The sequence below is a fragment of the Brassica oleracea genome, chromosome C8 (genome assembly GCF_000695525.1).
Source record: "Brassica oleracea var. oleracea cultivar TO1000 chromosome C8, BOL, whole genome shotgun sequence".
NCBI lineage: Eukaryota > Viridiplantae > Streptophyta > Magnoliopsida > Brassicales > Brassicaceae > Brassica > Brassica oleracea.
This window is the reverse complement of record NC_027755.1, coordinates 35,262,873-35,288,797: the sequence shown is the minus strand read 5'-3', so window position 1 is coordinate 35,288,797 and position 25,925 is coordinate 35,262,873. Positions and strand designations below refer to the sequence as shown.

General features: G+C 31.3%; 2 protein-coding genes across 3 annotated transcripts; one reads left to right on the top strand and one right to left on the bottom strand.

Moving 5' to 3' along the window:
* The first annotated feature begins 3,458 nt into the window (after positions 1-3,458).
* Positions 3,459-8,580, top strand: LOC106307275 (kinesin-like protein Klp68D). Its single transcript, XM_013744181.1, has 19 exons — positions 3,459-3,774; positions 3,922-4,223; positions 4,306-4,477; positions 4,582-4,652; positions 4,742-4,925; positions 5,031-5,140; positions 5,223-5,322; positions 5,414-5,500; positions 5,589-5,765; positions 5,849-6,122; positions 6,207-6,368; positions 6,465-6,680; positions 6,763-6,800; positions 6,885-7,048; positions 7,132-7,374; positions 7,459-7,524; positions 7,610-7,735; positions 7,834-7,899; positions 7,990-8,580. The coding sequence occupies exons 1-19, from the start codon at positions 3,567-3,569 to the stop codon at positions 8,473-8,475; spliced, it is 3,252 nt and encodes a 1,083-aa protein (XP_013599635.1). The 5' UTR covers positions 3,459-3,566; the 3' UTR covers positions 8,476-8,580.
* Positions 8,581-9,568: 988 nt separating this feature from the next.
* On the bottom strand, positions 9,569-15,756 carry LOC106309817 (probable rhamnogalacturonate lyase B). 2 transcript variants are annotated; one of them, XM_013746951.1, is made up of 16 exons: positions 15,555-15,756; positions 15,289-15,401; positions 13,071-13,149; positions 12,887-13,002; positions 12,685-12,735; positions 12,418-12,537; positions 12,193-12,312; positions 11,984-12,119; positions 11,659-11,829; positions 11,372-11,527; positions 11,143-11,249; positions 10,943-11,033; positions 10,718-10,859; positions 10,452-10,611; positions 10,186-10,302; positions 9,569-10,068 (listed from the first exon to the last, which is right to left on the bottom strand). In XM_013746951.1, the coding sequence occupies exons 2-16, from the start codon at positions 15,384-15,386 to the stop codon at positions 9,705-9,707; spliced, it is 2,028 nt and encodes a 675-aa protein (XP_013602405.1). In that variant the 5' UTR covers positions 15,387-15,401; positions 15,555-15,756; the 3' UTR covers positions 9,569-9,704. The 2 variants fall into 2 exon arrangements, with proteins under 2 accessions (XP_013602405.1, XP_013602404.1); XM_013746950.1 differs by having other exon boundaries at positions 15,289-15,406; positions 15,555-15,747.
* Positions 15,757-25,925: the final 10,169 nt, after the last annotated feature.

The window sequence follows — 25,925 nt, the reverse complement described above, 5'->3', positions numbered from 1 at the left end:
TATAAATAATAAACATAAGTTTTTCTATTAAAAATAAAATAGTTGTATAAAAATCTAAAAGAAAAATTAATTATAAAATAATAAATTTCCTTTTTAAAAGTCTAACTAAAATAAAAATGTAATAATAATCTTATTTTTATTATAATTAACTAACTTTACTTTTTAATAATTTTTTTAAAAATATAAACCAAAATTAACTTAAAAAAAGATTGTGAATGTGTCAATAAAAATTGTCATTATGTGAAAATAACTTCTTCTTTGCCGGTTAAGATTTTAAAATCTTAACGAGAGAGAATTGTAAAATTTTATTTAATAGTAATTTATCCTTAAAACATTAATGATAAACATGATAGTAAAATTATTTAATTAACAAGAAAAATTATAAAAATATTAGTGATATTGAAAAAAACGAATTTTGAAAAGGGCAACTTTTAAAAATAGTTAATATTAACTGGAAATAATTATTTGTTCGCATTCTTTTTAAAATAATTCCAAAGGTTTCTCAATATAACGGATTTGATTTTCGGTATGATTTATGTGGAGCTGTCAAAACCATGAAATACACATGCAATCTCGGGTTTTTAGGACTAAATATTTAAATTTCATTCGGTTATTTATAAATTTTAATCTCGGTTCAGTTCGAATTTTTGCGATGTTGGTTTGGTTCGAATCTAGTACATAAATTACAGAAACAAATTAAATTTTTTAATATACTTTAAAATCTAAAAAAACATATAAATGTAAATAATATATTCTAAATATCTAAAATTAACATGAAAAGTTGTTCGGTTTGGATATGGATAAAAAACCAATAGCATTTAGGGTAGTTCAGATTTTTTATTTTGGATATTTTAAATATTTTGAATAAATCTGAGTATTTTAGATATTTTGGATATTAAATTTAAAAATAATTAACATATTTAAATATATAGTTATGAATTAGGTATTTTTGGGTATTCGAAATTTTAGTTCATATCCAATTTTCATATACCAAAATATTATACCCGTTTAAATATTTTATAAGTCTCAGTACAACTTTTATCAATCGTGTTCACTTTGGACCCAAAATTTTGTCCAGCCCTGTAAATATACCATCTTTTGTTGTTTAACTAGATTTTAATCCGCACGTCCGTGTATTTTTCATTTTGTAAATGTAGTTGATATTATTACAAATGTTCTAAATATATAATTTCCATTTTAGTGTTATATATTGTGTAACTCTATCATATTATTGTTTATATTTTTTAATCTGCATTACTAATATATAGTGATTTGTTTAATACATTTTATTTTGTTATTAATTTTTATTACTTACTAATAAATTTTCAAATTAGGTAAAATAAAATAACAATCTGAAATAATCAAATAGAGAACCTCTTTCAAAATATATTTTTCCTTTAATCTATACATTTTCCATATAATACATTTTAAATTTATCTATATTATAGCAAAGAAATATGTTTAAGATAATTTACATTTACATGATGTGTTTAAAAAAATATACTTTTAACATCTATCATTTTAGTATTTTACGGAATTTATAAATAAAACATTTTTTTGTTTAAATAATATAACCCTATTATTTTAGAAAAAATTATATATAGTAGCATGTATCATATTATTTTAGTTTATTGATATATGATATTTTGGATGTTATGATATTAAGTTTTTTTTAATTATATTTTAAAATATTAAATCGTTTTAATTTCTACAACATATATAGTTTGTTTTTCGTGGTGCATTTCAAAAAGTTATTTTTATTATCTATGATTTTATCTTTTTGAAATTTAAAATATTATAATTTTGAGTTTGAATATTTATTTTCCAAATTTTATATTTTGTCAAAAAAAACTTTGAAAAATTATACAACTATTTTTTAGTTTGAAAGATTACATGAATTTTGAATTTGTTTTGTTAATACATTAATATATTATTTTATAAAAAATATTTGAACTTTAGGTAATATTTTCTAAAATTTTCTCAACATATTTTGTTGTAATTAAAAAAAAAATTATAATTAAAATTTGATTTTTCATTAATACTTTAAATGAATTACTAAGATTTCAAAGTTTTTTAAATAGTATATATATGAACTAAAGGTCATTCTACTATTATATTTTTGTATATAGACATTTTAAAAAATATATTGCTGAGAGTTTCAGAAAAAAAGAAGATAATATATAGTTGTAAATATAAAAGTTTAACATATGTTAATAAATTTATTTTTATAAATGATTATATAGTTTAAGAATTTTAACCCATTTTAGTGATGAGTGATAATTTATTTAAATGAACAATTTAAAAATAAAATTTGTTAATTGACCTATTTAATATAATTTTTCCATTTTTAATTCATATGGTACTTCTATTTTATATAATACAGAATTTAATTATAAAATTTATAAAAAAACTGTAGATATTTTTATTTTTTTGTTTCTTTAATAAAATTTTAGTTAACATTGATTTATGATAATATGTATATTACTAATCTTGAAATTAATTAATGTGTTATTTTATAAAAATATTTTAAAATTTAAGTAAGATTTTGTTACATTCTTTCTCAACTGATTTTGTTATATTTTTAAAAAAAATATATAATTAGTTTATTATTAATGTTAATAATCAAATGTCATATTAACTAATTCCTTAAATAATTATACTATGACTTGTTAATAGTAGATAAAAATAGGACCCTAAATTAATAGATTAGATGGTGAAACGAATATAATCTATATATGGTTCACAATATTATGTTCATGATGCTAGTGAAAGCAAGTGTTCAAAACTTGTTGGTGTAATGTATGTTTTGATTTCGGGTTGTCTGATTAGTATTATGAAGAAGGACAATATGTGAATGAATTTGAATTTGTTCTTATGCAGTTATTGATATGAACTAAAGCGAACACATAAGAAATTGTCGTGATTCAAGTAATGAAATGAAGTAAAGTAAACATGTTTGTCTAAGCAAAGTCTGTACGTAAGATATAATAAGAGTTGTGTATTGTAGTATTTTTATAATAATAGATAACCGGTCCAGTGTTAATTTAATCGACAGTCAGAACATTGGTTTGGTTCTGTTACCCGACAGTGGTATGATTTAAATATTACATCGGTTAATTTATTAAATAGCGTATAACTAATATTACATGTAACTCTCTAGTAAGGGTCCGGAAATTAAAAAAAAAATGACTTTTTACTGTAGATTTACAGAAGGATTCGATTTTAATAGAGTACATAATAATTTTTCTCGAGAATCTGTACAATACCTATTTGAAAATCGAAGCGACTCTCATAACCCGAGACCCGAACGCTTTTGTTTAAATTTAATACGGACTTTACACCGCCCAAATAACTTACAACAAAGCCCATTATAAAAAAGCGTAGAGCCATCGTTAACTCTTAACGGTCGTCTTAGATAGATTCAAAATTTAAAACGCCAATCGCAGAAAAGGAAAAGAAATATCCTCCTCACGCCTCTCTATCTTTATTTTCACTAAGCTTTTCATTTTCTTCTTCATCTGAAGAGAGATAACGAGAAAACCAGAGAGAAGAAACAAACAAGCTTAATGGAGGATGTTCAGATCAACGCGGTGGATCCAAACGTGACCTCCTCATCCGATTCACCACCGGAGATTCCCGATCCCCAACTCGTTAGCGACACAACTGAGAAATCAAAGATCGGAGACACACCCATGGACGAGCGCGACGATTCCATGGTCTGCGATCCCAATTCAAGACTCGTTCTCAGCGGTTTCACCAAAGCTAATCACTCAGGTAGCTTCCGATTTCAAATTTTACATACTCCCGAGTTTTCTCGATCTGGGTCTCTAGGGTTTAGGGTTTCGCCTAATTACCACTGGATCTAGCCTTATAAGCTTGTGTATTGAGTAATTTACTTGTTGTTGTTGTTTGTGAAAGCAGCAGATGATACCATCATGTTCATAAATGCTGGAGGAGCTGATTCGAAGGTGCTAGATCCCGAGATGAGTATCCTCAGAGACACCTATTTCGAAGGAGGAGGTGTGCTGAGAACAGATGAGTCTATCCTCGAAGGAGGAGACTTGCCGTTCATCTACCAGTCAGCTCGTGTGGGGAACTTTAGCTACGGGATAAACAATCTTCTTCCTGGAGAGTACTTTGTGGATTTCCATTTCGCGGAGATTGTTAACACCAATGGACCTAAAGGGATTAGAGTCTTTAATGTCTATGTTCAAGATGACAAGGCAAGTTGGACCAACTAAAGATTGTTTTTTGGTTTGTTCGTGTAGTTATGAATGAGAGTTTTGATTGATTCTTTTGTTTTAGGTCTTATCTGAATTCGATATCTTCTCGGTGGTTGGCGCAAACAGGCCTCTTCTGTTGGTTGACTTAAGGGTCGTTGTAGTGGATGATGGCTTGATAAAGGTTAGGTTCGAAGGAATCAATGGAAGTCCAGTGGTTTGTGGGATTTGTCTCAGGAAAGCACCACAGGTTTCAGGTAAAGATGCTGCTCTCTTCTCTTGTTTGTGGTTTTGTTTAAGGTTTTTAATAGGGACCTCAAAGTTTTCAGTTTTCTAACTCATTGTTTGCATTCATGTACAGTTGTAAGGACATCACAAGATTATATTAAGTGTCAGAACTGTGCTACCGAAATAGAGATTTCTCCGGCTCGGGTACTGTTTTGACTAGCCTGCTGGCTCTTATATCTCAAGGTTAATGGACTATACCTTAAGTTTCTTCTTTTATGTTGATATCTGAGCAGAAGAGGCTTATGCGAGCAAAAGCTCATGAGAAGTATGAGAAGAAGATAGAAGAGCTTTCTGAACGATACCAACATAAGTCAAACGAGTGCCACGAAGCATGGATGTCACTGACCTCTGCCAATGAGCAACTAGAGAAAGTGATGATGGAACTCGACAATAAGATGTATGAGGCACGCTCTCTAGGTAATGCAGAAATTCCCTTTTTTTGTCAATCCGAATTTGTACTTTCTATATCTTTTTATTTGACGGAGGGTTTCTTGTTTTTAATTTGATGCTTACTTAAATCAGACCAAACTGTGGAGACGCAAGCAGATTGTTTGAACAGTATCACTAGCAAGTATGAGAATGACAAGAGACATTGGACCACTGCAATTGCTAGTCTACAGGAGAAAATAGAGGTAGCTTGGTGTTTCCTCATGTATTGTTGTATCAAAGCCTCTCCGCAACGTACTTGGAATCTATTAAACTGTTTATGTGCAGATAATGAAAAGGGAACAATCTCAGCTATCCCAGGAAGCACACGAATGTGTGGGATCGATTCCTGAATTGTACAAAATGGTTGATGGAGTTCAGGCACTTGGTGAGTTTCTACCTCCTCTCTTTTAGTTCTTAAAATGGGATTTAAAGAGGCACTTTCATGAATGCATATCATGTAAACTCGTTAAAAACAGTTTCACAGTGTGAGGATCTCAAGCAGAAGTACAGCGAAGAGCAAGCAAAGCGAAAGGAGCTATATAACCATATACAAGAGACTAAAGGCAAATAATTCTTATCTTTACCTGATGATTTGCCTTAGCTTCTTGACATCACAACTTATGAATCTACTAACAGCATCCCTTTTATCAGGCAATATTAGGGTCTTTTGTCGTTGCCGCCCTTTGAATAAAGAGGAAACATCAACGAGGTGTGCCACAGCTGTTGACTTTGATGGAGCAAAAGATGGAGAGCTTGGTGTTGTTACAGGAAATAATTCCAAGAAGAATTTCAAGTTTGACCGAGTTTATACACCAAAAGATGGTCAAGGTAGTGTTGTGACATGGTCACGTTATATCATCTTAAGCATAAATAACACAGATTTCTAACAAAGTTTCTTTCTTGTCTTGCAGTTGATGTCTTTGCAGATGCTTCTCCTATGGTTGTTTCAGTGCTAGACGGCTACAATGTGTGTATCTTTGCATACGGGCAAACAGGAACAGGGAAGACGTTTACAATGGAAGGTACCCCACAGAACAGGGGTGTCAACTATAGAACCGTTGAGCAGTTATTTGAAATTGCTAACGAAAGGCGAGAGACAATTTCATATAATATTTCTGTTAGTGTCCTTGAGGTCTACAACGAACAGATAAGAGACTTATTGGCAACATCACCAGCCTCAAAGAAGTAAAAATCTCTACTTATACACACAACTAAAACATAGACTTTTTACAGAGCTTGATCGCAATATTTATTGATATGGTTACTCAGGTTGGAGATCAAACAATCATTTGACGGATCCCATCATGTTCCTGGGTTAGTTGAAGCAAAAGTGGAAAATATAAATGAAGTGTGGAATGTGCTTCAAGCTGGGAGCAATGCAAGAGCTGTTGGATCCAACAACGTGAATGAACATAGTAGCCGCTCTCACTGGTATATTCGGATTTATGCCCCTCTCACGATGTTGTTTGAATGTTTGGCTTTCCTCTCACTATGAGGGTTGCTTGACATATTATTTTTTCTTCGCAGCATGCTCTCTATAATGGTGAAAGCGAAGAACCTGATGAATGGTGACTGCACAAAAAGCACGCTTTGGCTTGTTGATTTAGCAGGAAGTGAGAGGTTGGCAAAGACTGACGTGCAAGGTGAGCGTCTGAAGGAGGCACAGAACATCAATAGATCGCTATCAGCTCTTGGGGATGTGATTTATGCATTGGCTACAAAGAGCAGTCACATTCCATACAGGTTAGTCTATATCTCTCTCCGTCTCTGTTATGAGCTTAATAATATTGTCTGCCTTGACACTTTTCCATTTGTTCATTTTCAGGAACTCAAAATTAACTCACCTGCTTCAAGATTCACTGGGTAAGAATCTTTTTTGACCTTTTTCATTAGGATCAATCCGTGGTTACACTGTGCTAAACCTGTGTGAATGTGCAAATGATGCAGGAGGTGACTCCAAGACGCTGATGTTTGTGCAAATCAGTCCTTCTGAGCACGATGTGAGTGAGAGTTTAAGTTCACTAAACTTTGCAACTCGTGTTAGAGGGGTTGAGTTGGGTCCTGCGAGGAAGCAAGTTGATACCGGTGAGCTTCAGAAGATGAAAGCAATGGTATGACTTCTGAAAGGCTTTTGTTTTGATCTTCCTGGATTGTGTCACAGCTTTTCTTACTGCTCAATGTAAATCTTTTAAAGGTGGAGAAAGCAAGGCATGAAAGCCGATCTAAAGAGGAATTGATAAAAAAGCTGGAAGAGAACATACAGAACCTGGAAGGTAAGAATAAAGGAAGAGACCATTCATACCGAAGTCTCCAGGAAAAGAACAAAGAGCTTGAAAGCCAGCTTGAGTCACTGCATAACCAATCGGAAAAGCAAAACGCACAGCTTCAAGAAAAACTAAAAAGCAGAGATGAGACTTGTACCAATCTCCAGCAGAAGGTTCTTTCTTTTTCCTTTCCGTTTGATGAATGCTTGATTATACTTACCGTTTTATGACTAACAAACCATCTTTTTCATTTAAAGGTCAAGGAGCTAGAGTGTAAGCTTCGGGAGAGACACCAATCAGACTCTGCAGCTTACCAACAGAAGGTTTCCTTTATATCAATGTTGATTGTTACATAAAGCTCATAATGATTGTTATAGACAGTCCAAACATCTTAAATGATGCCTGCAGGTTAAGGATCTTGAGACTAAGTTGAAAGACTCTGAAGGAAACTCCCTTGTGTTGCAACAGAAGGTTAAGGATTATGAGAACAAGTTGAAAGATTCTGAAAGCAACTCTCTTGTATGGCAACATAAGGTTAGGAAGGCTCACTGATTCATTCTCAAACTTTACAATCTTTTTATTTTAAATAAATGTCTCAACATTTCGGTCTTCGATTCGATATGGTGTTTCAGATTAAAGAGCTGGAGAGGAAACAAAAAGACGAGCAAACTCAAGAAGCAGTTTTACTAGGACAGAAGGTTAGTTTCATGGATTGTCTCAAGGATCTTCGAGTTTATCAAGTCACCCAGATATGTGATTGATTCCGCATTCTTCTTTGATTTTTGCAGATTAAAGAGCTTGAAGTGAGGCTAAAGGAGCAAGAGCTGCACGTACAGCAAATGGCAGCAACGAGAGAGTTCCCTGATATTGCGAGTGCTACTCCTAACGAAGTGAAAACTTGTTTCAAAGAAGATAACTTTGGGAATGAGAATGCGGAATCCAACAACAACAACATCTTGAGAACATCAAACCGGCTCAAGGCTAGTGCTGCTCGAAGAAACGATTCTTTGAACCTCAATGAGGTGACTAGAAAGAAGAGGGTCTCGAGAAGCGGTGAAACAGAGAACAACGGTGGTGATGAACCTCAGATGAAGGAGAAACGGATCAGGAAATCAGACCCACCAAAAGTTGTTGCCAGATTAACCAGACCAACGAGACCAGTCAGTTCGTCGAACCAAGTCCCTGTGGCTCAGAAGAGAGTTGTTAGCAGAGAACAACAACAAGCTGTGGTCGGGAAAGAGAGAGACCCCAAGAAGAAGATGTGGACCAGATAAGAGAAATAGCTTTTAAATATCTCTCTAATCTCTGTGTGATTTGCTTGATTACATTGATGGTTTATGTAACATACCTTAAGCTTTTTCATTGCCATTGTTTCATTATTGCCTACTACTAGTTGCTTCTCTTGGTTCTTACATGGCTAAAAAGGCAACGGGAACAGAAGAGCATGGGCTAGTGTACATTTCTAAAATATAAACAATATATGATGGTTCTTATATTATATATATATTTTTTTTAAATTATGTATTTTAGAATGATTCGGAACACTGATTTGGTGACTTTGAACTTATATAAACAATATATGATGATTTTACAAAATATTATGACTGTAGACTACCATTCCGTATCATGTCTTCTACTATATGTTAAAAATGCATAAATCATATCCCCTATACGTTTTATTTGCCGCATGTCCACTTTACAATCAATTTCACAAAAAAAAATGTAACATGTCTAATAAAATTGATAGTATGTTTTATGACCAAATATGACATGGACAATTACATTTAATGTTGATTTATATTTTTGGTAAATATTATAGGATATGGTAATAACTCATACATTATATTTAATGTTGATTTATATTTTTGATAAACTTTTTAGAATATGGTAATAACTCATATACCATCATTAAAATAACTCAAATATGACATTACAAATTTTGAAATATTATTTAATTCTATTTTTAAAATTTTCAAATTTTCTAATTTTTTTCTGAAAAATTATAATTTTTAATCGTAATATCATTAGTTTCTTTTATATATCTACAAATTTTAAAAATGCTTTTAGTTTAAATTTTTATAATTATACGATTTTTGTATCAATTTTTTTATTAATTTTATACAAGTTGGTTTAATATATTTAACCAAAAGAAATAGATAAAAAATCTATTTAAGATTATAATTTTAGATATGTACATATATATTCTTTAATATAATTTAAAATAAAAAAATATTTTTATCTTAATTCTATATTTAATCAAATCAAATTTATATTAAAATATTGGTAAAATAATAAAATCTATAATATTAATTAAAAATTATTATAAAAAAAAATTGCTGCATATGATGCAGGAAAACACCTAGTATAGATTAATAAATTTGGTTTTATTAATATTCACACCCTCGGTATTACATTACATACAAATGAATAAAAACAACTCTAGAAAATAAAATATAAATACCCTCCACGGTAAATTATTTCCACTATAAATCCTATTACTTATTCAAGTTGTAAAAGGACTTTCAAGACGAATATAATCATACATAACACCTTGAAACGGTCCTACACTTCTCGATTGAGTTAAATATATGGTATTATCACCAACACTTAGTAAATCTCCGGCAACGTTGATACTATACAATCTATATAACCCATGAATCCCATGTCTTGCAATGGCATTGTCTTTTCCGATTAAACCGGTCGTGAAAATATGATCGGATTTCGGATTGTTGACCCGAACTTGTAACTCGGAATCAGCAGCTGAGGCTAGAGCTATTCTGAGCGTGTAGAGACCGACACGGTTCACGTTTTCCAGGTTAAATATTATTTGCCATGTCGTTGAATCGTATGTATTATTTCCAGCATTTCTATATTATTATTATAAGAAGCAAAAAAAAACATTTGGTTTAATATAAGAAAGAATTTGATTAGATAGATGATTTGTCATTTAGGAATTGGAATAGAACTTAATTATATGTAGGTACCTGGTTACATGTGCAAAGAACCAATCTCTTTTATAATCACTAACACCGACTGTGTAGACAAGATCGTTTTGAGGGTATAAATCTGCGTAACGATCCCATAATCCATATTGTCTAAATCTGCATTTTAAAATTGAGTTCAAATTATGTTCTTTATATTCATAAACAACAAAAAATGTCTAAAACTTGGAAATGATGATATATACTCATAGGTAAAAAATATAGTAAAAATATTTATAGATGAGAATACTTAAGATTATGGTACTAACCTGTCTTGAAGTGGGTTAACATAAAGCTTATTCATAAGTGTAGGATAAGGATCCGGTATATAGAACTCTCCGGCTGTTCGGTCCGGTACACCTATTTCCCACAACGTTGGACCGTTTCTAGGTGGCTCATACACTATAGGCCCTACATTCATCTGACTACCTGCACACCAAGATGAATAGAATGGACCTTTTAGTGGGGGCTTAAAACTACGAAACCACGATTTTTTTTTCTGCATCTACGTTATGTCACTATGGTAGTATGGTACCTGGAGTGATGGTAATGTTTTGTTCATATTTATAGTCACCGATAAAACCATAACCCCATGCGTAGAGACTATAATTGCCTGCCCTCACATTCTCTATTATGAATCTTCCTTTTCTGTCAGCTTTCGTCCAAAACTGATACCCCTTTTGTCACAAATAAATAAAAATTATTATAGATTATAGCATTTCTACATTTGTATGAAGTATATCTACTATTATTATTATACCTTTGATTCGGTTTGCCATGAACCGGCTTCACCACATGGTGCCAAACCAACAAAAGCAAATTTCCCATATATATTTAGTCTTGACACGTATCTACAACATTATATAATACAAGTAGAATAAGATTAAAATTTTTGTAATAAATAAATTTTAATTGACAAAAGAAGGTGAAATTATGTTTTAAACAGGGATGCTTATTTACCGGTCTTTGATATAGAATTGACCTTCGATCGTTCCTCTCTGATGAGAAAGAGGATAGTCTTCTGAATTTACAAAATCATAAGGCCAGCTTCTAACTTCTTCAGCCATCTGCGACAATGATGAATGTAAATCTCAAAATTTTCGAAAAGAAAGTTAATATAGTTAAGAAGAACTATATAATAAATTCATTTATTTTTTTAAAATATAACATAGAGACATGACAAAAGAACCTGTCGTTTAGCATCTTTCCAGAGACGAAGAGTGGAATCTTTGGGAGAGACAGAGTTGAGATAAGCCAAGACAGGTCCAAAAACCTTCTTCCATGGCTCTCCATTTCTATAATCCATTCTCATCTCTTTCCCCGCGTAATGAGTGCTCGTAAACATCTACAAAACATGATTATTGATCATGATGTACGTGTCGCATGATTAAATACTTAACAAAAGTTTATCAATCAATACATAATGATTATTTGATCATGCATGATTTGAGGTTAAAATAGAGTAAATGGACTCACGGACAGGGTGATGGGTCCCGCGTGAGAGGTGAGGTCTTGCTTGATGGGCCCACCAAGTCGGAATTCATCGCTTGGAGTTATCATCCAAAACCCAACCGGTGGGTCCGACGAGATCCAACCATGAACGTTGTTGTCTTTGTCTTCCATTGAGTACATATACTTATCGTCCACCTGCATCACACCAAATCATTTCCCACAATGTAACAATTATTATATCATAATCTTGAGTTTTGATTAAACTCATCCACATTGTATAATTTAGAACCAAAACCGGTTCTTCGGTTTAGTAGTTTATCCGGTTTATTTCACTAAATTATCATAGTACCTCTCCTTTAAACATAGGGTTCTTCGGGTTTGTCAAGAGAACAGCTTCTCTGTAAGCTAATATCTTAGCATTGTCTCGATCCGCCATGGATGGCATGCTTCTCTGCCGGTCATCAGATATCGCCATGAAATCAAATCTGATATCGTCCCCAAAAATGCAAACTTAATACAAATTTCAGTTAGAAATTAAATAATAAAATGTGTGGTTACTTTTTGGGGTTGAGCTTGAAGACGATCCTAATCTGGTCCATGTCCACGTCGGGCCAATCTTCTAACCTCTCTAATATACCGTACATGTATATTCCGGAGACACCAGTTCGAATAATGTACCTAAAGGGAAATTTATATTCGATGGTAATTATTTACTTTGGAGCCAAAAGTTACACAAATATATATATATATCTTAGTTAACACTAAACTATATAATATAATTACCTTTTATCTACGTTAAGGGGGACCAAGGAGCCACGTTTCGAGATCGTCCACGTCCTTGTAAATGAAATTTCAACTTGTTCTTCGTTCTGAGTTATGATTTCGAATTTAGTTCCTTCTAGTCTACAAAATACCAAAAATAATGTTACATATCGAACGATCGTTGCAATTATCACTACAAATAAACTATCATATATTGTTACATATATTGAATAAGAATATTCTTTGTGCATACTTGTATCAAAAATGGCTGCACTAAATTATACTCACTTGTCAATTTCCAATGCCTTTTCCGGTTCATACCAGGCTACGTCCCAATACCTAATTCCATAAGAATTTATCCAAGAATGCAGTAAGACTTTATTAAATGTACAGTTATTTGCATTAGTTAGTCGAATAAAATTGAGTATGTATTGATTTTTCAATATATAATGTGTACCAAACATAAAAATGTGTAAAAGAAAAATCTTACCCACGATCGTCAATTTCGTCGTCCAACACGTTATCGATGCCATTATATTTGATTCCAGTTATCAAACCTTGTGGGCTCGAGAAAGTAACTTGAATAATACCATTATCAACTACCACCTGAAAACCAACATATTCTTATTATATTATAAAAATAAAAGGATTAAAAATATTTGAATATTTCTTACCCTCTCATTACTAACTCTCTTTAGCTGAACTGCTAAGCCTGGTATACTTTGTCCAGGATTTGTGATGTTTAGCTTGTTTCTGCAATAGAAAAATTGTACTTAAAATTTCTTTTGTTTAGTATAGTATGTGACTGTTTTAGTTATGAAAAGGCAATCTTATTCTTAAACGTATTTAAAGTAGTTCAGAAAACTAAATTAGTATATCTTTTATATTAAAATTTACAAATTTATGGGCTCAAAAGCTCTTGGATCTGCTAATTAGAGCAGGTGAACTGACAAGAATTCAACTCATTCTTGTTTCATTTTAATTTCAACTATAGTAGTTATAGTATGGTACGAACTCCACTGGAGGATAAAAGGTCAACATTAGTGGAAAGGGTGTTGAAGACGAAAGGAATAATTCTAACGAGGGAACACAAACATCCATCATGTTATGAAAAGAATAAAGAACATAAATTACTACGTAGTACTCTTTCCGTTTCAAAATGCATGTTTTAATGGAGAATTTTTGATGCTTCATAATAGATGATGTTTCGATATTTTTTATATTAATTGAAAACTTTGTGACCAATGATGTTTTATACTTATTTTTAAAGATTGGTTGAATTAGTTTTAGTTCTTATTTTAATGTTATTTTAGGAAAAAATGTATTCTCAAAACATCAAGTAATTTGGAACAGTGGAAATATTATTATATAAATAAATATACCAAATATATTTAGGTTAGGTGTGGGAAGTGGGAACTGAGAAGAAAACCGCTGGTCAAGAGCATGAGAGCATGATTAACCCGGAGTTCTTATATGATTGGGTTCTTATCGGAAGTTAAGAAATTATTTTTTTACTTTTAATTAAAAAGGTAAGAACCAGTTTTAAATAAAGACTTTAAAAACCAGTTCTTAGTTTTTTTAGTTAAAAGGTAAAAAACAGTTTCTTAACTTCCGCTAAGAACTCTACTCTAAGAACTCTGGGTTAATTATGGTCTGATTAACCCGGGGTTTTTAGGATGAAGTTCTTAGCGGAAGTTAAAAAACTGTTTCTTAACTTTTAACTAAAAATTTAAGAATCGGTTCTTAAATAAGAACTTTAAGAACCGTTTCTTAACTTTTTTAGTTAAAAGTTAAAAAACAGTTTTTTAAATTTCGGTAAAAATTTTATTATAAAAACTCCGGGTTAATCATGGTCTAAGAATACACGAAGGTTTAGACGAAAGGGAAAAAGCAATCCAGTATATTTCAAAGTTTTTTGTATTTAAATTTAAAAAGAAAGAAACGAAGGTTGAAAGAATTTTATTCCAGCTTTGAAAGATTAATGAGACCAATTCCTTGAAACAAATATTCGTTGTTTCTTTTTGTCGTGTAACGTTAATAGAGTAATTTTAGACACACGTCTCGTGACGATCTCGGTTTCGAGATTCTCGTCTTTATACGGTTTTACGTTATATATTTTGTACATGTTGTGAGTATAATGTTTTACTTCTTCTGATAATTGATATAAATAAATATGTGTAGTGTAGTGTAGATATAAACGAAAATTAACGAAAGTATTTAAGGATTGTCATTACCAAGTAAACTTCACTTATTTCGATTCCTCAAATAAAAATGTTTTTAAAATATTATTTGATTTTTTATTTTTGTAGTAATTTATTATATAATAATAAACTATAATTAAAAATGTATTTATTAAATTATTACTGATTTAAAATCATTAAAATTTATAAATTACAGAAATTAATCTTTTCGTAATAAAATTTTATTTATTTATAATATGAGTAAGAAACTGAAAAATGTATAATAACCTTGAAAAGTTAATATGAAAATGGAAACAAGGAAACCTTTGCTTTCTCCTCCGTGTTTTGTTTATTGGGAATTTACAAACACTAATGCTAAACATTTTACTACATGAAATTTGTTAAACTTCCATTTCCTCCCTGAATAGTTAGATAGTTTCTTAATTAGCTAAAAATATAAATAAAAAAAAACTATAGGCCGGTGAAAAATTACAAAATAGTTGGGACAAAAATAGTAAACACCAGTTTCTGATGAAAAAAGTTAAGACCCTCTGTTTCAGTAAGTTCAACATGTGAACTTAAGAAATTAAAAGCTTCTCAAACCAATTTTGCATTTTAAATAAAAAGTAAGAAAAAGGGAGACGGATGAAAACATGACCCGGCCCGGTCCGGGTGGAGAAAAAACAGAGCTTTGAGTTAGGAGCAAACATACCGTGAGTTCTGAGAATGAACACTTTGAACAAGGAGATGCAGAAGAAGAACTTGGAGCATAACCCAACCCGACTTCTTTCTCGGAGCTCCGAGTTTCATCTCCGCCACAATTCACTAAACTTCTCCGACATAAAAAAAAACAATTGAAAAGGCAGATACGTATATATAAACGGACAAATACGCGTTTGTTTATATATAGACAAGAATTAACAAACCCTTTAAAATGGGTAAAATAAAAGATAACTATGAAAGATGAAAAGTAAGTACCTTCTTGATTTTCTTCTGTGTTGGGTTTCTTGGGAAGATACAGTTTGAGGAATGCAGAAGAAGAAAGAAAGGCTTTCCTATGAAGAAGGTAATGTAATCTCTCTCTTTTCTCTCTAAAATTCACTGATTATTCGTTTTAGTTCTCACAATAATCATAGGATTAGAATCTTAAGTAGCTTTATAAATCTCCAGAATCTACAATAAGAGGTGGGGAGGAGTACATATGTATATATATATACATACGTATATGTATATGCTGCATATCTAAATGTGTGCGCGTACGTAATTGATCTAGACCATCTTAATGTTGCAGGTGTGACTTTTTGTTGCCTAACCTTTTCATCTTTCTTTATAAAATTAATTAAGAATAATGTTCAAAAAAAAAAAAATTAATTAAGAAGAAAAACTGATTTACCAAAATAAGAGAAATATTATATTCTTTGACTAAGATATATAATTTACCCCAACTAATACATTGATGATATAAATAATTAAAAATGTGATGTAAATATAATAACAATAAATTTATTAGTATATGTAATACAACTAGATCTAAAATGAAAATAATGAATGCATCTTTAACCGCAAGATTTTGAAGGCATTTTATTAGGTTTTAATCCATTATTATTTGGAAGCTATGAGACGATGTTATGTGGATGGAGTTTCAAAAAAGAAAATGATTTTACAGGTCAATGGTGGTTTTGCAGCAAAGGAGGCACATTTGACAATGTAATAGAAGCCATCAGATTTGTCGAATGTGAAAGCTTTAATTTGGACTATGAACTACATAAAAACCTTACGGTTTTAAGAAGTGGTGTCTCAATAAATTATTTTCAACCGGTGAAAATAGTATGCACACCAACAAAATGGTATGCTTTCACTTCCCACATGGATGAATTTTAAAGATATAAAGAGTTCTTCCCTAATTCACAATCAAACATACTTCTAAAGCAAATAAAACAATAGTGTGTTAATACAAGGTGTTCCGAAAATGCCTTATGCTATAGTTTATGCTTATTTAATTTCACCTAATTGCTTGATCAATCGGTGTATGGTTCGTAGTAGAGTAGATATTGTTGGTAATACAATTATTAGTATTTTTAATCTATATTATCTATTAATTCATATTTTAGTTTCAGTATTTTCTCAAATGGAAAATTAGCAACATTCCTTCCAAAGAGAATTTAAAATATTGTGATAATTGGAAGCTCATTCCTATATGAGACAGCAGAACATTTGTCCATCCCTGATTAACATTTACCATTCAAAAATATGTACATGCATACAAGTTCATTGTATTACAAAGAAAAAGAAACTTTAGCCTTACCTCATTGTCTCATGCGCAAAAAGTTTCTTCCACTTTTATTAAAAAAATTAAAATGCTATTGTCATTTTATGATGTAATGAAATTGTTGAATCAAGTTTCACATAAATGTTTTGGTATTTCATTCTATCAATTCATTATATTTATAACATCTAGATTTTAAAATTTGCTGGGAGACACTATATGGATGTGAAATGACAAACATTTTACCTCTCTCCGCAAAGGAGAAAACATTGTATGTACATACATACAACATGTTGTTTTTTTCATTTTACATGTATATACAAATAATCATGAAAATAACTGCCAAACATACGTCAAAAATTTTGTACTACTATTCATTTTATATAACGAGGACATTCACACGAATTATAAGTATTAATACACACACACATACACAAATTGTTAGAATATTCAAGTCAGTGTAATTAAAAGGACGCCTTATGCACGGTGGAAACACCTATTTTAAAAACGACGGTCAAAACTCAACAAATTTCCTAATTAATATAAAATTATATCTGGTCGTTTATTGCCTAACTCATTGAGAATATGGAAGTTAATCTCTTGTAGTTTTGTTATTCTTCAAGTAGATACATGCCTTCTTCATTAATTTATTTCACGTATACGACTTGAGAACTGTCAAGCAGTCGAAAGACTAAATAAAACTAGAAGAAAACGACTAAAACTACCGTCTTTTTTGTCAACTGATCCTTTCGACCAAACAACTAACATTACCAGATTTTCATCTAATTTGCCATTTAGACATTTACCGAGACCAAATGCCAGACTACTACCGTAACATTATGATGGCGAAAAACTAACCATTAGAAATGTTTCTTTTATGAGCGAAAGAAAGAAAAAAACTATTACAAATATTTGTCCCTTGAACGACCATATATACCGGATTGTCACCAAACTTACCATCTTTTGACACCAGACTTACCATCTGGTTTATATTTAGAAGACACAGATATAATAAATTTATAAGATAATAGGAATACACGACTTTATTAGGAAAAAACTGACAAAATATTTCGAGTATTTTATATTTTATATCTATATATATTGGGTTAGTTCATATGCATGTAATAAAATTGGCCAAACAAAAATAAAATATGCTTAAGTGGAAATATAATGACATTATTCCGAAATAACGGTTTCAACTCGACCTCCACATTAAATTTATCGCCCCTCCCCAAAATTATACATATTTATACACGATTTATACAAATCGCATATTATGTTGACATTTTTTCGAAGGAATATGGTGACAAATGACAATTTTCATGATAATTAGGTAATAATGTGATGATCTAACGCTACTATCTTTGAATTACTTTTCAATAACTTCTTCGTGCACGGTTTAGATAAATTTTCTAAATGTCTTTGCCAAGTAATTTTCTTACAAAAATACAATTCAATACATCTACCTTTACAATACGCCCTAGTCCTCTCTGACACGAGAATCGAGACAACTCTAAAATCACTGTTTTTTGATGCCGGTGGGATCTCAAACCGCCGGCGTTGAGCTTCCCTCACTTTTGGTTGTTCTACTCCTCGTTTCTTCTACGTTTCCTCTGTGTTTGTCGTCTCTTTGACCACCACCGTAACTTATGTCGACATTTCTTCTCGGAGAATGGTTATCGTCGAAAGTTACAGCGTTTGGCTGCTCTTTTACGGTTTGGTGTCGCCAGATCCGACCATTCTTGGGGGTTCCCCTGTCATCCTCTTCCACCGCATCCTTCATCTTTCGCAAACGCCGTGTCTCAACATATCCTCCTACCACTAACGCCAAGCTTCCCACCGGCGATTATCAACCCCATTTTGGGGAGAGAATCGTTTGTCGCCATGGATCTGGTTTTTACCGGTCAGATCTGCCACCAACTCCATTTATCGCAAGCCATAGTCTTTCGTTGAAGCAGTCCCGTGGTGAAAGCTTTAACCCTAGACGACCTCTTCCACGGTTCTTGACCTCGTATCCACCGGACCGGAGGACGGAACCGGCGCTCCTCCCCTCACTGGACTCAGCTCGGCCGTCCGCACATCGTTGCTCTCACATCGCCGTTCGTCTGTTTCACCGGAGCATCATCTCAATCCTCTACGCTGAGGTGGGCCAAGAAAGGTTGGTTATGGGTTTCATAAGCCCATCAGTTTTTAATTGTAACATTCTCAGCCCAGTTTCACAGCCCACTAAGAAGTGGGGGATCTTGGTCTATTTGGCTATTTTTCTGGAATTTTTTGGTGGGTTCACCAAGGTTTTTACGGAAACGAATTTGCACTCACTGGATTATTTCATAACTTTTCATTTACCGGTGGGCTCACCGGGACCATCATTATCATCATTTGCCTCCTTTTTAAGTAGTGATCTCCCTCCAATTCTATGGAGGTGTTTATCCATATCTATAACTGTCTTGCAATCTTGTGGAGCGGTCTGTTCGGGGCCTGAAGATGCAGCGGGATTCGTTTCGACGAGTTTCCGAGGTGCGGATTGGATGTTAACGTCACAATTTAAGGTGACTATCTCTCTGCTATCCGACCATGTCGGGAAGGCTACACTGACGCATTCAAGCACCATCTTGAGTTCGCTGTCATCTTCTTCTTTTGAAGACCTATTCTTGTTATCTTATGTTGTTGTAGTTGATGTTTTCAATCAAAGAGGATGGACAATTCCCTCTATCATTTGTAATCAAGCAAGTCGAAGTTAATGAAAAAGTTGTGTTTCAAAAAAAAAAATACATCTACCTTTACTAGTTATACACTAATATATAAATCTCGACCGATTGGAATAGTATTTATTATAGTATTAATATATCATATGTAGACAAATGAAAACCAAAATAAGTTGACAAAACTAAAAATTAAAATAAATATTCATCAAATAAAAAGATTGTAAATAGATTAAAGACATGCACCACTGAAACAAATGATGACACATCAGGCCGTCCCACTAATCACACAAACGACACAGCATAATTAAAACAAAAATATCATATAAAGAAAAATCTAGACTTATGTGGCTGTAAGCAAAATTAGAGGTTTAGTTCATCACAAACTGAACATGATGATAAAATAACAAAGCGAGAAAGATATATTTAGTATATAACTACATACATTATATGTATTAACATATTAATGACGGCGAAAATGCGGTACAGCTCTGTGGTTTCGTTAGTGCAAGACAAAATTTCAAAGTTGGTTGGTTAGAATGGTGGAGACTATATTATATTTTTAATTTTTTTTAATTTTCGTCTTTTGAAAAAGAGCAAATTTACATTTGATATTCTTATGTAAGAGTAACGGTAAGTTGTTTTCAACCACCGTGGGCCGTGGGCGTAAGGTTTATTGGAAATGTACATTTAGCCGTCTGAGTATATTACTACTCTATACTCTGTTTCTAAAAGAGTATTACTATATATGTTTTCTTTTTCAAATGATTTTAGTATTATATATAGACCATAGAGTTGTTTTGATATTGTTGAACTAAGATTTGCTCTTTCAGTGTTTATCTTTTTGAGTGGATTCATCTTACTAAAATTGGTAACTTTTTTTTTTACTTTCTTAACTTTTGCAAATCGGATTTTAGGATAATCTACCATCGTTGAAAATGTATTAGTTTGGCCTATTAAAAAAAATCTTTTTAAAGATGTAAAATATTATTTCCATTAACTTCCAAGAACGTCTTATTGATTCCTCCTTTGGTTTCAAGAACGATGAGATTATGGTCTTATAAGTTACAACGATTTTTGTTGTTGTTTATCATCAAGCAATCCAACTTTTAAACTTTGCCATATGTCCCTTGATAATAAGCGTTTCGCAAGTGCACCACCACTTGTAAAGCATCCTAACCGAATTCCAAATGAAATGGCACACGCGTAGTATTTTCACACTGTAAACTTTAGCCATAAATTACGCTTTTGATCTTATATTTAATATCGCCGTCCCATGCAGGTTTATCTTACAAGATTCTTCTTATTGATATATTTATTGTGTGTGCAAGATATTAAAGTATGAAGTTCAAAAACGGTTATTTTTATTGCTTCTGGACAATTTTGAACTGTCAATGTCGTAAAATTGCACGATAAATTCATAATTCTGATTATTCAAGCAAACCTGATTAATTAGAAACATATAATATCAAGATAAACTGATGCAGAAACTGTCTTTAAAAATTAAGGATCAATAAAGAAGCGTCAGTTTCATCTAAATACAAAACTTTTCAGGGCAATTGGACGTTGAGTTTCAGTCCATTACATCACGCAATAACACAAAGGTAGATTCCGAGTGAACAAACGTTATAACTTATATATATACAAAATCTGACAAAAGAATAGAATAAGCATGATTCTGGTGAACAAACGTTATAACTTATGTCTTTTCGTCGTCTATGGTTTTTAAAAAATCATTTGAATATTATTTAAGTTACGAGGGTTTGAAATGTTTTACAATAATAACTTAACCAGAGATTTATTGTTTGTAATTTGTTCGTATTTAGCTTCCTCTATAATCGCTTGAGACTACTTCGGTTAAGGATACAAAAGATAGATTAATTGTGCTTCTAGAAATATAATTATCGATTTTAAGATCATAAAGGTGAAGAAGAAAAAGGACAAAGATTAGTCACATGGCCTTCACTACTGAGGATTCACAGGACTCCCTTTTGTCCCTTTTGCCCTTTACCAGGTTGTTTCTGTCGACGATTATAGATTCTCCACAAGAACGATGGCATGTGGTAGAATTTTTTTTGACATCAGTCACAGACTCACATGTGTAGAATCTTTCCCCATCATAATTATTTCGTAATTTTTATCATTTAGCTAATAATTAGCGCATGGTAAAAACCCCTACTAATTTGAAAAATTGTTGGAGTCGGTTTAATCGTCAGACGTTTTAGTAATGGAGTTGCAGAGGCGTGGGCTTCCAGTTTGATGGCTGGGCTTGTTTAGAAAAACAAAAACCAAAAAACAATAAAACATGTTGGGCGATTTCTTCTCTAAATATGGTAACTTGTTTTCTTTAGTAGTGGGCTTTCAGTTCCTTTTCTAAATATCGTAAGCTAGCTTATTTCACAGTGAGCTTTTGTACGGCTCATAGTTTCGATAAGAGCATCTCAATGATAATTACCAGTCTATAATCTATATACAAGAAAATGACATTAACAATTTGCGTCAGTTTTTCTTTCTCATACTTCAACTTTTATACAACATTGATTTCAAATAAATAAATTAAACTATTCAATTTAAGTTGAATTCAACATTGACCAAAAAAATATTGGCCAATCTTATTGAATAAGATGCTACATATATAGTTTAGGGGATTTCCCAAATATGACACATTAATTCATTTGAAATACAAAAAATATTACATACTCAATTAAATGCAAAAGTAATAAAATTACCAATACTCTTTAATGACCAAACAAAAAACTAGAAAATCCTTTTATGATTTTATCTTTCTTAATTATACTATTAAGAGAGAAGTCTACTACAAATAGATTTTTATGTAGACTTCTAGAGAAGTCTACTTTGTAATTTGATATAGTAATTATATTTTAAATATGTGAAAACTAAAATTTTAAAAATTTATTATAAGTTATCAATATAAAAATAAATATGAAGTAGATAAATTAAAATTTAATACAATTGAAAATTTTGAAAGAATATAGATTGGTTTTCTAGTGTAACACATATACTATTATACTAGACTTCAAAACTCTTTTAAATATATACTCCCTCTGTTTTTTAACAGAATGTCATTTTAGAATTCTAATATAACTTTTAGCTTAATATTAACTACAAATCTATTGGTTTTATAAGTAATTTCATTTATTTTAAATATTATTGGTTGAACATATGTAACTAATAAGAGTTTAAATATATTTTAACTATTTTCTTAATTTGTGTGAAAAATGACATTTTTATGAAACGGAGAGAGTATAAATTAATTTCAAGGTTCAGGTGTTTATTTTTGTAAAAATTTAGTATCTTAGTTGACTGTTAATGATTTCAAGTAATGAACTCATGGCCAACAAGCTTGGAACATATAGTACAATTACAATTTACAACCACTGTTCAAGTTCCGAGGACTTACAATTCAAGTTTCAACTAAGTATCAAATGTAGTAATTTAATTAATACTATATGAATTCAAAAGCATCAATGATGTAAATGAGGGCGTACTTAATTACTGTTTATTCTCGTCGGCACCAAGAGCATGATTAACCCGAGTTTTTAATCTGAACTTCTTAACTCATGATTTGACATTTTTTTTTTACATTTTTCGGCTAAGAGTTGGCTCTTATATCTCTTATTTTTCGGCAGAGCTAACTCATGGTCTAACTACTAGTATCACTTTTTCTCTCTTTCAGGTGAACTTCATAAATCTTGAATGTATCTACAGTTCTAAATGGCAGTGACAAATTAAAAAAATCTACAGTTCTAAATGGATCAGAGAATAAGAACATTTTTATGCAATATTTGAACTATTTACCTACTTTTGCTTGTGGAGTAGATAAGGAAAATGAAAAACTAAGCAAGATTTAGAAGATGAATATCCTAACAAGCATTAAAAATGCTAATCATATAATATTGCGATCAAATTACCTCTATTAAGCTTTTAAATTATATAAAGAATATGGATTACGGCAATCATCTTTTGTGTATTAGTGAGTGATAGTCATTATCTCTTAAAAAGCTATAATATACCGTAGAACCTCTATAAATTAATAATGTTCGGACTTTGATTATAGAGATGTTAATTTACATAAATAAAAATAAAAAAATATTAATTTACAAAAAAAATATATTTAAATTTCTTATTTTAAGATATATTTATTCTAATATAAGAAAAATATTTGATTTTAATGTATAGACATTAATTGTTAGTTTTTTTCTAAATTTGACATTTATATTAATTATATTATATTATTTGGTGTATATAATATATATTGCATATAACTTAAATGTGATTTTAGATATAATATTTCTAAATCTTATCAAAAATATATTAAGTGTTAAGAAAATATAAAGATAATTTCATTTTGAATATAAAACAAACAATATAATAATAGGTTATTACTTATATAAAATATGTATACATATAAATTATTAATTTATAATTTCAATGAAACCATATATTTATATAGAGTTTTCTAAAGTATGACATACGCTAAACCTGTGTTCTAAGACGCGTATGTGGAGACCATTAAATCACCGATAATACACTGGCAGAACTTTGCCGTTGTTCGGTAAAATCAGAATAAAAATTGTAAATGGTAAGAAAACTTCAAATAATCTTGATTTTGTGCACGAAACATCAAATAAGAAAATTTCAAATAATCTTGATGTTCCGAGGGCGAGAGCATGTTACGGTGCTGCAAGGGAGAAAAATGCTCAGCTCCGGGAAGCTTTGTCGGCTGCCAACACCGTCATGGCTGAGAACATGACCCAAATGATGGCCATGGCATTGATGTTTGATCTCATGGCGGATGGAAACCCAGCGCTTACGGAGATGTGGCGGGCGGTACGTCTGAACATAAACCCCAACCGCACACTTAAAGAGCAGGCAGAGCTAGAGCGGCAGACCGAGCGCCGTAGTTCCGAGCTCCGGGACGACCTGAACCTTTAGGTTTATTTTTTCGGCTTGTAATATATTTTGGATATTACAAAATTTTAATATATTAGATTTTTATTTTAATTTCTTGAATTTAAATAATTTTGCAGAATTTATTATTTTATGAATTTATAATTTAAAACAAAATATTTTTTTTAAATGAATAATTATCAAGGATGTTAATTAGCTGTAAACTAGTCATAAAACTTATGACTAATTCACGTCGAATGTCGATGTGAATTCATCGTAAATTTACGGCCATCTAACCTGATTTTTACGACCAATTTTACGACAGTGTAACGACCACATTTTACGACTTATTTACGATGAGATACGTGGACCTAATATTATTTCTACCTTACGACGAATCACTTTACGATGATTTAAAGACTACTATTGTTCGTCGTAATATTTACGGCGATTTTGCGACGATTGACGCATTATAACGACGACTGGAGAATCGTCCTAATAGGAGATTAACGACGACTTAACAACAAATTGTGCAGTCGTTAACCCTCTGTTTTGTTGTAGTGTGATTACTAAGTTGAATCTACCACTTATTTGTGATAGAAATTCAGTATTTATATTAAAGACAATATTTGAATGTTATAATTTTATTTTTAAAATTGGATATATTGTAAAAGTTAGATACTAAATAAAAAAATTGGTATCATATGAAATTTTGTTTCACGAAAAGAACTAATTATTTTGCTATGAATCTGTAGAGCAATTTAGTAAAAACCTAAGCTTATGGCATAAAAAAAAACCTTTACACGGCTCTGCTTATAATATGTCTGAAATAAAGCAATATATTTTTTTGGAAACCAAAAAACTTTTTTCTTTAGGAGGATCAAAATGGTACACTGACGTTCTTTCCTGACATCTGGCAAGCAGGCATTTTTATTATAAGAATAAACATAAAGAGACTCTTTATTAAAGAGGAAAACTGAAAACATCTTATTTATGGGTTGCAGACTCGAGATCTAATTGGTAGAAAACAAAGCAGTGATGATACCCACGTGGTTACTAGTTATTCACCATGACACAAGTTTATATTTTCAGATACGTGCCATTGGAATATACGGGTTTCGGATCTAAATATTCTATTATCCTCAAATATTCGATCATTTTTATTAAAAAACTATTTTAAAAAATATATATGTTATTCAAATTAAAATATAATACTATAAATTAATGTTACTTATAAATATTAATATATCAACTATAATTATTAATAAAATTTAATATATTTTTAAAATTCAGACATCTAGATTTAAAAATGAATATATTCTCGTTTTTACGAATCTAACATTTTACTATCCAGATTTGAGTATTCTGGATATCCAATTTTCAGAGCAGATTTTGGATTTGAATCCAGATCAGATCTAAATCATAAATAATATGTCTCAGCTCTAGTTTAATGTATATTTTTATATTTTC